Here is a 17,864-nt window from a genome sequence, read left to right as displayed (position 1 = left end):
GCCGCCCCTCCTGGCTGCGTAGGACTGCCCCATCCTCCAACACCAACACACAGCAACCTGATACCCGAGACGAGCGGTCCAGACAAGCCTGCGAACGAGGCGTTCCCAGCCGCCCCGATCAGACCGAGAGATTTCCATCTCCTCCCTCCGCCGTCTGTCAACACCGCAGCGATGATCTCCTTCTACCGCATGCCAAAAAAACTCACGCTTGATCTGTGAATTTGTATTTTTATTCCTGCTGAAACGAAGATCGTGAAGTGAAATGAAACGGGACGTGGAAAACTAACTAGCTAGCTACCAGGCTAGCGTCGGTTAGCTTCAGTAGCAGGCAGCTTCTGTCCGAGCTAATTCGCTAACATTTATATGGCAAATTCCTGGCTGTAGTGTCGAAAGAGTGGACGGATCTACAAGAGGATGGTTCATACTTAGGAGACTGGGTTGTGCGTCGGTGATTTCGGCGATTTGTACCCTCTTTGCCTAAGTTTTGTACTGCCAGACAGTAGCCCTAGGCAGCTAGCATGTCAGCTAGCAGATATGGACGTTGTTTGCTGGCTAGTAGTAGACGGTAAATCCGCTAAACAAGTTAGCCTCTCGGTTTATCTGTCGGGTCTGTGCTGGGGACGAAAACGGGACTGACTGAACTTTCATTGACAGTTGATCAAATCACATCCAACGGCTCACAGCAGCAGCAGCGGCGGCGGCGGCGGCGGCTATTTTTCCGCATCATTTTTCAATGTGCTGCTCCGTGCCTGGAGGAGCAGTTCAAGTTATTGGGCTGACGTGAAAACAAAGTCGCTGCAGAAGAAGACCCGAGGAAGTACAGCGACACTTGGAGGAGCTCCAACTACGAGACCAAAGTCGACACACACTGTCATGGCTGTGGGCCGAATCACGATGCAATCACTCGCTAAATTTGGGATTTGCCTGGCAATTCTCCTGACTTCAGTGGCTGGTGAGTGGAGGGATGTTCAGAAATGGGCTTCCATTAATATTTGATACTTTCCCTGCTGTCTCCATGGCCGGTTTGAGGCAGATGTTGTCACCTACACGATGTGGTATTTTGATTATGACAGTCCTTATCATGTGTGTGTGCCTCTCTTATCTGTTTCTTCCATCCTGTTGTCTGTCTGGAGTGACCTATAGAGCTTAGTCATTGTACTTTTTAAGCAAACCTTCACAGATATCTCCTTACAAACAGGCCCACGAATGCACCACGGGCTCCTTTTTAATCATTCTGTGTACAAAGGCCTGGAAAAACACTGCCAAACATACCGCAGTCCTTGTCTGCCAGGCTGTGCCCCTGTTCAAGACTTTGGGCTGAGGCCAGGCTTCTGTGAGACCTTGAGCATGATAAGATAGTAGCAGTGCGTGCAGGGATTGGAGGACTGGCTGAATGTGTGGGAAGACAGAAGAGGTAATTTAGGGTGCTCAGTATTTGGCCAGTTTCTTCATAATGTGTATTCTTTTCTGCGTCCTTATCCATTCACAGAGGGGGTAGAAAGTCATCTAAAACCTACAGACAATTCCCCCTATTGCTGCCTAACAAACAATGCAATATTCCTATTTGACTGAAATGACAGAGCGTACTCGTCAGTGCCGACAGCAGTTTTTGATGTGCTGTGGCACTGATTTGAATCAGTAGGGGTGATTCAACACATGAAACATTCCTTGATGAGATGAGTTGTCAGTTTATGATGCAGGGTCACAGGCTGGGGGAAGGGGGGGGGGGCATTTTAAAGGAAAACGCTGCCAATTTTGATCAAGTGGTACAGCCACATTTGGCAAATGTACACAAAAAAATGGGTTATGACATTCCTCACTTCATAGTTTAATGCTGGCCTTTCAGGGTTACTAAGGGAAGACTATGTAGGAGGAAGGAAGAGTCCTGCGGTGCAGAGCTGCCTCGTACTGCTGGTTAACCTCACTTTAAAGCCTCGAACTGGCGGCTTTTAGTACTTTCTACATCACCTCCATTTTTGTAGCGGTATCACTTGAACTGCACTGACTCAGTACAAGGGCGATTAATTGATACTTATATGCATGCACGCTGTGTAAACAACCAATGAATCCAAATTGTTCCAATACTGTGCAAAATGAATGAGGGCAGCTGTCGGACTTTGTGGACATAATCACTGTAAAGAGGCAGGAGAGACGAAGCACTTGCTCTCTGTGTGACTGCAGAGCAGAGGTATCCCAGAGCCCTCTGCTCAGGATCATAATGATTATGCCGAGTGGAAGTAGACGATCTAATAGAAGAACCTAAGTCATCTTTCTGTGCACTTCTCTCGACGCGCCTGTTGCCTGCGCTCATTTCTATTTCAAATTATTATCTACTTCCTTCCACCTGTCATGTGTTTAACCTGTTTACATCTGAGTTGGGCTGTCCTTCCGCTGCTTGTCCCCAGTGACTAGTCATTGTGTGGGTGTGTGCCTGCTGCTTCAAAATCTGGAGTCAGAACTGTTCCAAACACGGCAGCAGCCTGCAGGGACGGCCTGCAGCATGACCACAGGTGTTCTTAAGTGCTGCCATTAGATCGGGTGTATAAATCTAACTTGTGCTACAAACCACATTCAGGCACTGTTTTTACTTTTGTCCCAGGTACGCTTAAGGTTTTGGGGGTGCAGCGAGGATTAGTAGCACAGAAAAAGGCCAGCTCATTCGTTCTGCTTGTCCGAATCCTGAAACGGTGTCTGGAGGGCCCACTGTTGACTCTCATGTGACAACATTTCAGCGAGTTTTCGGCTGATCTACAGGCTTTGGATTATGAGGATTATGCTCAGAAAAAAAGGTGCAACAGGAGCAATGCACCTCAGATAGGACAGTTGCTGAAACTGGAGGATATAAAAGCCTTGCATCCACTTTGATTTCAAAATATTTTGCACTCAGTCCACATCATTATTTTGTGAGAAGAGAGGACTCTGACTGCAGCTAGAAACAAACCAGTGAACGCTGAAAGGAGAGAGGGGGGAGGCCATTTGGTGTCTGATAGAGCTTGTGTTGTACTCTATTAGATACAAAAATCAATAGCAGCTTCTCTGAGTACCTTTTGGTTTTAGTGGAGGTAAAAGCAGTGAGAGATACAATAGGACAGTGTTCAGCCAACCTTCTGATTTGGCAAAAAAAGGAGAAATTAGGGGATATTTTAGAAAACAAAAGGTGCAGCCTTGATGGTAACTTAGAGTGACAGCCTGGACTATTCTCCTTGACCAGCAGAGACAATAAGTCTAGAGTGCACAAAAATACTGCTCAAAGTATGGACAAACTGTTTCATGTTTACGTAGAGAGAAGCTTGAATAAAGATGATCTGATCTTTTATAGCTTCAGTCTTTGAACGTTCCTGCGTGTATCAGCTTTCAATGGTTTCAGCAACAGAATACGTTTTATAATCAGGATGGATCTACATCAGTAATTCAAGTCTCAAATCTTCCTTATTTTTAGAAGCTAATCCTTTCAAATAATTATTTTGTTTTTGACTTTAAGTCAATATAAGTTGTGCTTTGACTGCAGACAGCCTGTCTAATTTGCGTTTCCATCTTTTCTTCCTCTACCGCAGCACTTGTCGTCTTTTTTTATTTTTGTTTAAATCTGTGTTGGAGGCAAGAGGTTTAAGCTTGAGTTAAAATAATTGTGCCAGCTGTGAGCTCCTGGGAGGCTGTAATTTTTAGATATCTGCATATTTAACCGATTGTCTCATTGATCAGCTCATTGTTTCAGCGCATGACTCTTACAGAACAGGTAGAAACCCCATCATACCAGACAACCGCATCCTGTCAAGCCAGTACTTGCTGTTCAGTTATAGAACAAGGAAATGATGTTTTTATAAAACAAAGACTAAATTCAGACACAGCCTAAAACCAGAATATAGCTTGATCATAATTAATCTGAGATTACCCCTCCCCTGTGGAGTGATGGCAAAGAGCACTTTGGTGCCCGTGTCATCTGTGTTTTCATGACATATTTGGGAAAGTTAAGGTATACATCGAAGGAGGAGGAGGAGGAGGAGGGGGGAGGATTTTGGTCCAAAAGCATGGTGGTCAATAATGGAGGTCTCTAAGCTTTGTGGGTAGTATAAACCCCAGGATTAGCATAACTGTACCAGACCCAGACAGACACAGGCTGAGTGGTGGTGTTTTTGAGGGGATGGGGGGCAGTCCCCGGGCAACAGATGGGACAGATTAAAGCCCACTCACACCCCTGCACCACCACCACCACCACCACCGCCGCCCTCCTACATCTTTAAACTCAGCCAGGGGACTTGGAAAATTGGGGGTGTCAGCAAATACCCCTGAATCCTCTCCATCCTACCTCAGCAACAAGCGCGCACCCAAACAGCAGCAGGTACGATAAAGGTGCTTCTGATCGCCTTCGGCGTGCTGCAGCTTGAGCGGCTTGAGATAATGAAACGCCCGGCACCTGGGAGCAGATTTGCATTTTCAACATTCTTCTGTTGTCAGTGTGCGCACTGTACATGTAAACAACAGCAGAGGAGAAGATGCACACAGGGCAGCATAATGACATTTCTCTAGCACGATGTGAGTGGCTGCATGTCTGCAGAGGAGATGATGGACTGTGTGCACGGGTGCATCAAGCACGTTTTAGCCTTTAGACAAAAAGTCCTCCCATGTTTTTTCCCCAGCCTCTATTTCTGTCTCTAATCTTGGATGTGAAGCGAAAACAACCAAGACATTTCGTGTACTAGTGACTTTTAATCAAGTCTCAGACGAACGTGTCTTGCGTCTCTCCTGTGAGGCTTGGCAGCAGAGGGGGAGAGAGAGAGAGGAGAGAGCCAGATTAGATCGCTGTTGTTTTTTAGCAGCGAGGCTGAGGGGAAGGGGGTAGTCCAAGCGGGAGGGAGGGTGCACCGAAGGCCAGTTAGGGGAGGAGGGGGGAGAGATTAGCAAATAACTGGGCCATGGGTAAACACTCAGCAGTGCCCGCCATCATCCAATGGAGAGGCTTGGAGCAGAAAACAACTACTCTGAAGCGTTTTGATATGACTAGCCTCTCTCTCCTCCCCTCTCTCCATTTTTCTCATCTGCCTCGCTCCATTGGCCTTGCCTGCATACTCTGACCCACAATCCAATACTGCAGTGGAAGCCAAGATTACATAGCAAGCTCCACGGAGCAGCACCAGGTACAGAGGCTGCCACGGCCAATCAAAGATAAACACAGGGATTGGCATCCAACCAGAAACACTCCTAACACTAAAAAAAGTAAGGAACCAACCACAGCCGAGCAGAGCTGCAGACAGGCCAATGGAAAGTGACCACAGGGGCACTGCCGTGGCTCAGACTGCAAATGAGCAAAGCCTTGGCACTGCCTGGCTTTGCGCTCCGTTCCAGGCTATACGGTCCTCTTTTGAATTGAGCTTCTAAATGAAATACATGTATTTCAGAAGCTGAACGGTCCCTTTTCTTAAGACTCCGGAGGAAATTGGAATTAAAGAAGCTGCTGTGTGATTAGCCCGTGCTCCCCTTTTATCTCGTGTGCACGCTTGTTATGTGCAGCCTTGCCAGCACAATGAAACTATTTAATGTGTTGCACGTCAGTCACTGTGTCATAATGTTATTTCAGTCAGCCGGTCACGGGTTGAAGTTGGGTGGAGGTGAAGTGTTAGGGGGAGACCTACGGGTGTGTTTCTTGGAAGTATGAGATTATCTGTATACCCCCCATACACTCAGCATTATACTGCATTAAGAAGACATCTAGGGGTTCTCTCTGTTTGTGGCCATGATTTTGCTGTTTCCATAGAAGTGCGGACTTGATATCGCAGTGAAAAGTGAGCCCACACTGACTGAGAACGAGGTGGGAAATTGCCTTGAAGCTGCTTGGAGTTTAGAGGGTTAATGCGGCAAAACTGAGAGACGGCAACAATAAAAGTTAACAAAAACCATAATCCACTTCAAGGTATTTTTTAGAACATGAGCCTTCTTCTCATAGACCAAACTATTTTTTTTATTATGAGGATTCATTTCAGAGCCTTGATTTCTAGTATTAATAAGTATTAATAATTAATTTCACTGTACAGGGTCTAACCAACTGGTCAAGAAAGACATTCGACACCCTGCTGAATGCATTTCAGTCCTTTAAACCCAAGCATAGCATGTCAGTCTTTGTCTAACTGTCTGTGGGTGTTGTCACAGGCTCTGAACTTCCTTCTATTGTTCCTTTAGGTTTTTATACAGGAGTCTGCACGGCTCTTGTCCTCACCTCTAGGACCTACCCCTGCTGCTGGGTTTAGTTATTTAAAGATGAAACATGTTTAAGTCAAAAAAGGTCACCGTTAGCTTGCCATAAGTAATTACGGTTGGTCAGCTCTAGGGGTTAAGGGATTAGCAAACAGTTAACTGACCCTCCTGTTTTTGCAATAAATCTTTGGCTCTCTATTCATTTCACAATAAGGGCATTTAACAATATTTTTCTTTGAATTCTATAGCTTTAATGAACTAGAATTTAACAATAAATACACTAAAAAAATCTGTTTTCTTCTTGGTGTCTCTGAGACATCTGGTTTTAAGAACTGCTCAAAAATGGTCTGTGCTTTTAGTAAAGGACAAAAGAGGGAAGACATAAAAGCTCTGCTTAGATAAGCCACTTATTTCCTTCAAAAGAAATACATTTCAACTATTTTTTTATATTGAGACAACCATAGTTCAATGATGTGAGTCCTATCAACGTTATACTGCTTCAAATACCGGCCTTTATACTGCAGCGAAGATGAGCCTGCACCAAAAACCAGAAGGCTAAACCAGAATAGTTTCATTGCTCTTAATACTTTACTTATTGTGCTGCAGAATTTTATACAATCTTGTAAATGCTAGCGGTTTTTTAATTAAACTATATATAATAAAATGGTATTGATGGATTTTCTGTGCGTCTGTGTTTATCAGCTTGGCTTTTTGATAATGAGGACATTGTAATATAATAACAATATTATTATTTAGTGGTCATTTTAAGCAAGAGCTCGTTATTGTGCAAGTGCAGAATTGTGTGTGTGCACCGCTGGGAATCTAACCGCTAACCCTGGCAGTGCCATCAGTTTATTGAAATTCAGTTTTCTCATCAAAATCAAACTTCCTCCACATACTTAACCCTCAGTTTGAACTCCTTTCCCGCGCTGCATACAGTGCACTCTTCCCTCTAGGTCTCACAGAACAGTAGGCACCAAAAAAGACCCACAGGTTGAGGGCAGCTGAGGCCCACAGTAGGCCGGGGCCGATAGCTTTATCTGTGGATAGGAGCAGAGGAGGAGAGTTGGCGCCATGCCCAGCAGAGCTACCACTCGATCGTGTCAACCTCTGCCCACACAGGCTGACTCGACCTTGGGCAGGGTACACCCCCCCCCCCTCCTTTTAGAACAACCCCCTCCTCCCGGATGGAGGAAAGGGAGGAGCTGGGAGTTAGGGAAACAAACTGGCACATCATGTTTCTCTTATCTGAAATTACCCACGACTCAGGATATGTACACAAACACACACTCTGACATTCAAACTATTTCTTGCTGGCGTGGCACCCAGTCTCCCAGACGCTTGCTGTCCTGTTTCACAACTACATGCATTCACAAAACACTTTGACTTCTGATCTGAGGTTCATATATATCATATATATCAGCTATAAATCAGTTTAATTCATTCACTATAAGGCGGGAGCTTCATTTTGCACCACTGTCACCCTTTTGTTCATGTTTTTAATGAGGAGCCGCAATGTCGGCTTTCTCTTTCATCCTCTGTATGTGAATGGCTTACGTCCTTCAGGCTAGAGTTTAAATTGGTATTTCTATTGATCTTTTGGCGCATGAGAGGCAGCACCCTTTACTGGCAGAAAGCTAGTCTTCATGTGTGGAGTCTTTCTGTATGGGCAGTGTTTTTCTGTCTCTACTGCTGCTGTAGCAGGCACAAGGTCTATGCGTATGCTTCTGTATGTATTTTGTATTCATTTATATAGTGCACCAATTTTTACAGTGCTTAGTAGACGGGTTTTATTTTGTTAGTGAGAAATTTAGATCTTTGCTCTTTGTCTGTCTATGCAGCAGCGCAGGGTGAGGAAAGGGAGTGTGCCTTCACAGACCAGCAGCACCAGTGGGAGGTGGAGCGAGTGGCTGGGGGCGAAGGCCGGGTTTCTCCAGAGAACACCACAATCCGATGTGCCAAGGGCAGCCACTGTTTTGGCCTGTGGGAGAAAAGTCCCCCAGGCGAAGTGCGGCTGGTCAAACAAGGTATTTTGGAATCTACGATTGTTCCCTCACTCCCCTTATTTGCAGCTTCAGCGCCATGCTAAATAAAGTTCCGTCTCCCTCTCTCAGGCTGCTGGACTCACCTGGGTGACAACCAAGGCTGCCGTGACGACCGCTGTGTGGTCACCAACCTGCCTCCGCAGATCCAGAATGGGACGTACCACTTCTGCTGCTGCGGAAGTGACATGTGCAATGTCAACTTCACAGAGGACTTCCCGCCGCCCAGCCCCACCACTGCACAGCCCATCTGTAAGGACACACACACAGTTAATAATCCACACCATCATAGAGAAGGCTAGATTTAACACTAAAGGCATATCTTATAGCCTTCATTTATGCTTTTGCTGGGTCGCGAATTGTTGTTACGCCATGAGTAAATTCTTACTAAGGTGTCAAACAAAACAAGCAGAAGTATTGTTTATTCTTCTCTGAATGAATGCAGCGTGTGCGGTGGGGGTGGGGGTGGGGGTTTGTTAGCGGCAACCGCTCATCAGCTCTCCTGCCTACCCATAAACACAAACACACGCTCTCTGCCATCCATGTAGTCTCTCTGCATTCCACGGATTACAGGGCGTCTGCTCTATCGGTCTGTCTGCGGGTGTGCCGGTGACTGTTCCACTGGGTAGACAGGCGGCGAGACAAAGAAAGGAGGGTACAAGGGTAAATGTGAGCGTTAACGGAGTGTTTGATTTATTGGTAAAAATTCAACTTTAGTACTGTCTTGTTACTTTGAATCCAGTTAGATCGGTAATTCCTAACATGTCTGGGCAGATTTAAATCAGTGTTCAGAAGTCGGAAATTTGCCTGTGTGAGTGATGTCAAGCCAAAACTCAGACGACAACATCCGGAAGAGATCAAAAACAAAAAAAACCTGCCCTGTACCGTCTCTCTGAACTCCCAAGAAGTAGAAAGACTGGAGATCAGCCAGTAACATGCTGAATCTTTGTGTCAAGCATGGCTTCCTAGCTGTGGTGTGAGGAGGAGATTTTTTAAAGGCATTTTATTGCCAGCACTTTTGATCGATATGCTGAAATGTCTCGTAAACAGCAGGTCAGTGATGCTCGACAGCACACGTAAACACCATCATTTCAATGTCTTTCAAGTATGTTTGTGTGTGGACAATAGTGCATGCTGTGAAGCGTGTGTAAAGGGGGGGAAAAAGAGCACTCATTAAGCCAAACAAGCATGAAGTGTGGTCAGCAGAGCAGGGAGAGGGAAACAGAGGGTGTGTGGGAATGAATAGAGAGAGTTAGGAAAAGGGAAAATATTTAAAAACGGAGAGAATCCCACAGAGAAAGAAAATGTATATACCGACTCTGCTGCACACAAGTACCGCTACTCTGCTAAAACATACTCTCCTGCATCCGCTCCATCAGTCAACACGCTAGTGCTGCTGCGAGACATTGACTTTATCAATAATTGATGGCTTCAGGAGCCTCAGGGCAGCTTTGACTGACATGCCAGCGTGAACATGCACGCACACATGCTCTGGCACATACATTCACACACACACACAGGTTCCCTGAAATGCCAGGGTCACCGAGTTCTTCTGACAGTCTGACAAAACCTAGACACACATGCCTGTTTAGGATCTGCACAACATCAAACAGTTTAACCCAGCCCCCCCTTTGCATAAAGGTCACACGGTTTGATTTGTACTTTTGTTTCTCATATGTAGCTCCTCACACACTGCGCCGTGAAGAGACAGTAATTATCGCCCTGGCAACAGTCTCCGTACTAGCCATGCTGGCTGTAGCAGTCTACTTTGGTTACCGCATGATGCACGGTGAGTTACCATGGCGTCACACAGTGAGGAAGAGCATTCATTCAAGGCCGTTTAATTTATTTCCTTTTTTTGTGTCCGTTTTTTATAAATGTTATGTTTGAATTGATATTTTAACAGGAGACGGTAAGCAAGGGCTTCACAACCTGAATATGATGGAAGCTGCCGGCTCTGAGAGCTCACTGGACCTCGACAATCTCAAACTGCTGGAGGTCAGTGCCCACATCTGGCTTTACTGTCCATGTCTCTGTGTCTACACCAACTGCTGCTCAAACATTCTTCCATCATTGGCTCAGACATGTTGTGCTCTCACCAGCTACACTGCCTTTGTGTGTGTGTGTGTGTGTGTGTGTGTGTGTCTGTCAGGAAGCGCTACAAAGACAAAGGAGAAACCAAAGTCACAGAGGCACAAACACACCCAAAAATACTTCAAGGTTTACGGTTACATTTGTTATCAATGTGACTTTTATCATCCGATCGCAGCAGGACGCATAGTGTGACAAGTCCAGGCATACAAAAATAGGAATTTGCTTACACTGACACAGGATCCTGAAAGGCTGATATGGATCCAGGCGCACTCACATTCTGATAGGAAGTCGATGGATGATATATAAGCAGGGAACTGAGGCAGATTAATGCAGGAGGCAGCAGGACAGCAGCCGTGACAGGTTTAATTTCACTTTTTGTGACGTGTCTCAAAAGTAATGGGCTGCTTACGTCCTGTGACATCACAAAACAAAGGTTTTTGGAAGCTCCCTCACCATTTTGGCCTGAAGGCGGAGCTGGGGTGGTGATCCTCACTCTCAGAGTTTTCATAACCCCTTCAGGCTTACTTGTTTAAAACTGATTTGTCCTTTATGTGAGAATGTCTCACACGTCAGTGTCTCACACGACACCAGTCAGCACTAATTCAACCACAGATGCTCAGTCCTTCATTTAGTACATTTCAGCCCAGAGAGAGCCAGAGTGTTGATTTTCATGAGTTGTCCTTGCGCTTTATCAAATGCAGGCAAATGTTCTTACACAGTAAACTCATGGCCTCCTCAAACTTTAGTCACAGACAAAACAGAGTCCATTGTTTTTAGCCAGTGTATGTTACACCAAGAGATAAATGCTCCATCAGAAGCAGAGGCCCAGAGGACCGGGCTGTGTTCTTACTAATTCTACACAATGATTGAAACATTTAGAATGTAAGGTTCAAACACTGCTGTTTGCCTGTAACAAGTTTATTTCCTTTCTGTGCCTTTGTATTTGTATAACAAAGCTTTCACTTCATTCTACTTTTCTCTTATTAGGGTCTAGAATGTCAACCAAGTCTATTAATAGCCTTCCCTCCCTCTCCTCTCACAGCTGATTGGGCGTGGCAGGTATGGCGCCGTGTACTGTGGTTCTCTTGATGAGCGGCCGGTTGCCGTGAAGGTGTTCACCGCAGCCAACCGCCAGAACTTCCTCAACGAATGCTCCATCTACCGGCTGCCATTGCTGGAGCACGACAACATCGCTCGCTTCGTGGCTGCTGATGAGCGCACAGGCCCGGAGGGACGCACAGAGTATCTGCTGGTCATGGACTACTACCCACATGTGAGTGCACCAGAATAATTCTGGGAGTAGGCACATAGTGTTTTAATCATGAAGGTTAGAAGGGACAAAGAAGTATGTGCTGCTTGGTGATGAGCACTTTGTTTTTCCTGCAATTGCTTCACGTCAGCTGACCCCCCCTATGCAGCCTATGAAAGGAGCCTATTATGAGTGTAACTATTAGTCTAATACATGTTGTCATGGCAACACTGTGCAAGCCAGGACAGGAGACCAGGACACATAATGCAGTCAAGTAAATAATAATATGATTTATTTTAAACGAACAGATCTAATGTAATTTTCTGCTAAAACCCATGCACGAATTGATTAAGTGTGTGCACATGTGTGGTGTTGTGTATTTTTCTATGAATAATTATGTATGAAAATAGTTTAACTTACATCCTGTGCGTTGTGGTTGTCAGGGCTCGCTCAGTCGCTACCTGAGCGTCCAGACCAACGACTGGGTCGGCAGCTGCCGGCTGGCCCACTCTGTCACGCGGGGCCTGGCGTACCTGCACACCGAGCTCTTCAAAGGAGGTGAGCTGGAGGGCAGACACACACACTCACAGTTAATTACACAACACACACTCACAGTTTACTCGGGCTCAGGTTCTAAGGCTGCAGCTTACATCTGTTACTGAAACACAAACACACACAGGAAGAATTGTGGAAAATGGGAGTGTTTTCTGTGTGCTTAGCCCAGTCGGAGAATATTTAGAAAGGCTTTAGACTGTGTATGAGTGTGTGTGTGTGTGTGTGTATTTCTCTAGCTCTAGTGCTTGAGCTGTCTTACATGCTGCAGCTCCACGTGGGTCAGTTTGTCTTGGAGCGCTTTGCATCCCTGCATTTTGACAAACACACAGCATGCACGCCCTGCCAAGGGTATTTATAGCCTGGCCTCAAGCTAGCCTCAGTGAGAGTGAAACACTGGAGAGAGGGACAAACTAGAGAGGATTCAGATAACATGTGAGCTCAGTCTCAGGAGGCAGAACTGACAAGTGAACAGAGTCTTTTTTATTTATGTCACCAAACCTCAGGCTCAGCAGTTACACTGGCCCCTCCTCCTTCCTCCTCATCAGTACAGATACACATCAAACAAGCTTAGAAGTGATGAGGGGAGAAAGTGCAGCAGAGTTAAAGAGTTGTTCCCAATTGAGCGGGCGTGTGAAAAAACACAAGCGTGGGAGTCTGGCCTTGCAAAAGAAGAGAGAGTGAAAGAGCTGAAGTGATGGGCAGGGCCGAGAAGTGACAGGAAAGAAAGCCGAAGCGTGGCTGCTCACAGCTGAATCTCTTGGGCTTTGGTACAGTCATCATCCTCCCCCACTCATCCTGCACATCCACAGCAGGCAGCAGATAGCTGAGGTGACTGCAGATCACTGCGCCCTCTGCTGGACACAATGCATAGAGACGTCTCTGTGATATGGTCCTAATCCCATTGTTGTAGATTAGATTAGAGGGTTTAGCTGTCTGTCGACAGTGCTGCCCGTTTTGAACAATGAGTAATGAGGGGAATTGAAAGCTATATGAAAAGCTTTTATCATTCATTAGTGAATGCCACAAAACGCCAGAGTACATTTTATCAGACAAACAGGGTACTGCAGGCTTAAATTATTAATGAAAGACTAATTAGCCAAAATCTTTGTCTGGTTTAAGCCTTTCTCTTCTCCTCCCCAACAAGACCTGTACAAGCCGGCAGTCTCCCACAGGGACTTGAACAGCCGGAACATTCTTGTCAAGGCTGATGGCACGTGTGTCATCATCGATTTTGGCCTGTCCATGAAGCTGACAGGAAACAGGCCGGCACGTCACGGAGAGGAGGAAAACGCTGCTATTAGTGAGGTGAGTGTGTGGATTTAGGTTGTGTGCATTTCTCTCCCTCCTCTCACGCCTCTCGTTAAAAACCTCCTTTTATGTCTCTTCCTCTGTCAGGTGGGGACGATCCGCTACATGGCTCCAGAGGTGCTGGAGGGCGCTGTGAACCTGCGAGACTGTGAGTCGGCACTGAAGCAGGTGGACATGTATGCCCTGGGTCTTGTCTACTGGGAGACATTCATGAGATGTACCGACCTCTTCCCTGGTGAGTCCGAGATGCATTATTGTAAAACAGACAAATGAGTATATCTGCTGATTTCTGAGACACTCCTTCCCATCCTTGCCCACTTCTAGGAGAATCTGTGCCAGAGTACCAGATGGCCTTCCAGGCAGAGGCAGGAAACCACCCCACATTTGAGGACATGCAAGTCCTGGTGTCCAGGGAAAAGCAACGGCCTAAGTTCCCCGAGGCCTGGAAAGAGAACAGTCTGGTGAGTATGTTTGTGGTGCTATAATCATATTTCTTTTCTTTAAGCTATGATACAGAATTTATCATGATTATTATTAAACTGTCTCCTTCAGGCCGTCCGCTCTCTGAAAGAGACGATGGAGGACTGCTGGGACCAGGATGCGGAGGCCCGTCTCACAGCACAGTGTGCTGAGGAGCGACTGGCAGAGCTGCTCCTTATTTGGGACCGCTCTAAGTCAGTCAGCCCAACACTCAACCCGATGTCCACCACCCTGCACAATGAACGGTGGGTTGAAAAACAGGAACACGTCTGTCAGTGTGTAGATTGTTTGTAACCATGTCCTTAATATTTATTAATATTTTCTGCACTCTGTTTCAATCAGAAACCGCATGACACCAAAGTCTGGCCCGTACACAGATCACCCCTCCACCTACATCGAAGAGCATGAGGGTGTGGCCAAGAACACACAGGTGGACAGCACCAGCTCCATGACTGGCAGAGCTGGGGTCGGAACCGGAGAGAGGAACAGGAATTCCATTAACCAGGAGCGTCAGCAGCAAGCTAATGCCCGTTTGCCCAGTCCAGAGGGCAGCAGCACCAGCATGGGCCTGAGAGGCAGCCCGTCAGCCTCCACTACAACCACCACCATCATCTCAGAGTCCGAGGGGCCCACTGTGACTGCCACAGTCCCTGTCTGCCTACACCTGACTCAGGAAGACCTGGAGACCACCAAGCTGGACCCTAAGGAGGTGGACAAAAACCTGAAGGAGAGTTCAGATGAGAATCTGATGGAGCATTCACAGAAGCAGTTCTGTTCACCAGACCCACTGAGCCCTGGGAGTTCCAGTCTACTTTACCCACTTATCAAGATGGCCAGCGAGGCTTCAGGCACATCAGAACCTGCTGCCACTATGCCTACCACCATATTCCCCCTGCCCAAGCAGCAGAACTTGCCCAAGAGGCCATCCAGCCTGCCCCTGCGCAACAAGCCCGCCAAGAAAGAATCATCGTCCTCTTCACTCCGGTTCAAGTTTGGGCGCTCTGGAAAGTCCAACCTGCGACAGGTCGAGGGCACAAAGATGAACATTGGCGCAGTAACGGGTACAAACACAGTGGCCGAGGCTCACTGGGGCACAGGCACAAACAACATACCCATTCTACGAGACACACATGCTAACGGCAGTGTTAACGGCGCTGTCAATGGGCATACCAGTACTGGGATTTCTCCCATAGTGGCAGGAGGAGCGACAGGTTTCGGCGGGTCTAGCATCACACAGAATGGGTCTGGGGCCCTGAGGTCAGAAGATAGCCGGCTGAGCCTGGGTGTCATTACTGCCAGCCCAGATGAACACGAACCACTTTTGAGCCGAGAACGAGAGCAGCCTGATCCGAGAGACACTTCTTCAAGCGTCGCTGCTCTCCGCTCAGCCCGACCCAACACCAACAACAATAACAGCAACACGGGCCACGGCCACGGGGACGGCGAGAGCGGAGGAGAAAGTGACGGAGGAGAGGAAGAGGGGAGTGGGGAAGGAGGTAGCAGGGAAACCACGGGGCCCCCAGGAGAGAGCTCTGGGTCTGGGCCTGTTACAGCAGATCTCCAGGGGCAACTTCCTGTCACCATGAGAGGAGAGGCCCTGCTCAGGCAGCCCAGAGGCCGCAGGCCCGAGAGGCCAAACTCTCTGGACCTGTCCTTCACTACACAGGACCTGGCCTCACTAGGTGACTTAATTTGACTTTCTCCTGCAGTATGCGTTCTGTCTGTCAGAAAGTGCTCATCACTATACCATCCTGTTTTCCAGGGGACGGTTTGGGTCAGCCAGATGGAGCCTTGGGGACAGGAGAGAAGATAAAGAAGCGCGTCAAAACTCCCTATTCACTGAAGAAGTGGCGTCCCACCACATGGGTCATCTCCACAGACACACAGGGGCCAGAGGTCAACAACAACGGCTCCACCCGAGGTCAAGCTCACAGTCAGAACCGGCCTAAGTCCAGTTCAGCCATCTACCTGCGTGGGGGAAGCTTGGCCAGCGAGCCAAGCGACACGCAAGTGTGAACTCAGACCTTCTGATGAGACGGGGGGGGGGGGGGGGGGGGGGGGGGGGGTGTGTAACAAGAGCGTGCTTTGTTTCTGTCATGTGAGCTCTGCTCTGAATCAGCAAAAGGAAGCTATGACGTGTTTAGTGAACAAACAGTCAAGTCTGATCATGTACAGTAATTAGGTCTGTCTCGCTCCTGTGTGTCTTTCTGATGGCATTGCTTTAAATGGAATCCAGCTATGCAGCATCCGCTTCTGTTCTATTAATCCCTCTTCGTTGGTTTGGTTCATCCTCATGAGCGTAGTGATGTTTTTTTTTATGTCATTTTTTTATGTGCACTTTGAACCAATTGAAAACAGTGTTTCTAAGTCCTGTCCGATGTGACCATCTCTGAGTCGTCTCTAAACTTAAACAGGCGATGAAAAACAATCAACACTAAGAGCGTTCTTCTTCTTGTGTCTAAGCTCTATAATGAATCGACGGTCTTAAAAGACAGAACAAACAACTTTTTTTTTATTATTATTTCCTTGATTTGTATGCAATACCAGTCGTCTTTTACTATGTATCCATTTCTTGTATCATACTTTATAATTGTGCAATAGGATGTAGCTTTTAGATGCTTTAAATGTTTTTATCGCTTCCATCATTTTGTCCTTATTTTGATATGTTAATCTCTGTTGCACTTATGACACGTCACAATCGTTTTGTAAACAATCCGCTACACACATCGACCCTCCCCTGAAATCTAAGAGGAGAAAATGGATGACAATCCTCCTCTCTTGCCCTTCTTCTTGGGGAGACAAACACTAACAATCAACCCTAGCTGACTGGAAAAGCGTGTTTTTGTCTCCGCTTGCACAATTACACCAGGAATAGCATCTTTTACAACTCTACAATCACCGGAATTAAACTTTTTGGAGGGATCTGTTACAGTGGCTGACCACTTATCGCCTGACCTCACTGTGGACTGTGTGTTTTAGCTGTCTGTATGTGACTGAGACCAGAAACACGACAAAGCCCAGACTGAAAAAAAAAGAACACACTGAAGCACGCTGGATATTTTGTTTTTCTGCTTCTTCTTGTTCCATCCCTTGATGTTCCACTGTATGACTGATGCAGTGTGCGTGCGTTAAGTGTGCACGTGTTATTGTTTCTTTTTCCATCGGCAAGCATTAGGGCCGAGCGCTGTACAGGTGTGCTGAAATGTCATTGTACTCATTCTGTATGTCCAGCGCTGCTTTGGGGCATATGAAAAGATCTCATTTATGTTTTTGTAATCTGTAATTTGTATGAAAAAAAACACATGTATGTGTATCGCATAAATATTTACATCATTTTTATGGAATTCTGTTAAGCATTCAATGGACATGGCCTTTAATTCCATTGCTATGCGTCTGCTTGGTACAGTTTCTGTAAACATTTTCAAGTCAATATGGAAGAAAAAACTCAATAAATGTATGAAATAATTGTTTTAATGCTTTATGTGTCTTTCTTTGTCAAATGTAGGACTATAAATATGTTTATTTTCTGGGTAACATTTTATGAGCTATTTTAGCTGTTTCTGTATTTTATGCTGCATGAATTAAATCCAAAGCGGACACACGGGGGCGCCATTTCCCTCTCTGCACTTGTTTACTTCACCTCTCCTCTCCGTCGTCTGCTCCACGCGCCCTAGCAACTGCAGCATCAGCACGAGTTGGTGCGCTACGTCAGACCGCGTCCTCAGATGCGTCAAGACACCACGGAGACGCTACCGGAAGTGAAGCGATACGCAGCGTGAAATAAAATGTCGCTAACATAACCGCGATTTTGTTGCTACATTTCAAAGAGCTAAGATTGTGGAATACGTGTTCTAATTTCTGCCATCACCGACATCTATTAACTCATTCATTGCTATTTTTCTAGCGGTTTAATTCAGAGTCAGGAAACGGACACGTCAAAATGGATG

The 17,864-nt window shown here is 46.5% G+C and overlaps 1 protein-coding gene across 1 annotated transcript; it reads left to right on the top strand.

Moving 5' to 3' along the window:
- Positions 1-50: 50 nt before the first annotated feature.
- On the top strand, positions 51-17,386 carry LOC114426000 (bone morphogenetic protein receptor type-2-like). Its single transcript, XM_028393085.1, has 13 exons — positions 51-952; positions 8,031-8,216; positions 8,304-8,483; positions 9,913-10,020; positions 10,138-10,229; positions 11,368-11,598; positions 12,018-12,132; positions 13,274-13,434; positions 13,525-13,672; positions 13,762-13,898; positions 13,990-14,162; positions 14,260-15,599; positions 15,680-17,386. The coding sequence occupies exons 1-13, from the start codon at positions 874-876 to the stop codon at positions 15,931-15,933; spliced, it is 3,204 nt and encodes a 1,067-aa protein (XP_028248886.1). The 5' UTR covers positions 51-873; the 3' UTR covers positions 15,934-17,386.
- The last annotated feature ends 478 nt before the right edge of the window (positions 17,387-17,864 follow it).

The sequence above is a fragment of the Parambassis ranga genome, chromosome 2 (genome assembly GCF_900634625.1).
Source record: "Parambassis ranga chromosome 2, fParRan2.1, whole genome shotgun sequence".
Lineage (NCBI taxonomy): Eukaryota > Metazoa > Chordata > Actinopteri > Ambassidae > Parambassis > Parambassis ranga.
The sequence above is the reverse complement of the archived record's forward strand: the minus strand, read 5'-3'. Positions and strand labels throughout refer to the sequence as shown.

Bases quoted from the DNA above. Each gene is read 5' to 3' on its own strand.
- LOC114426000 (XM_028393085.1), top strand. From the start codon at position 874: ATGGCTGTGGGCCGAATCACGATGCAATCACTCGCTAAATTTGGGATT. The intron at 10,230-11,367 runs GTCAGTGCCCAC...CTCCTCTCACAG, and splicing joins ACAATCTCAAACTGCTGGAG to CTGATTGGGCGTGGCAGGTA. The intron at 12,133-13,273 runs GTGAGCTGGAGG...CTCCCCAACAAG, and splicing joins CACCGAGCTCTTCAAAGGAG to ACCTGTACAAGCCGGCAGTC.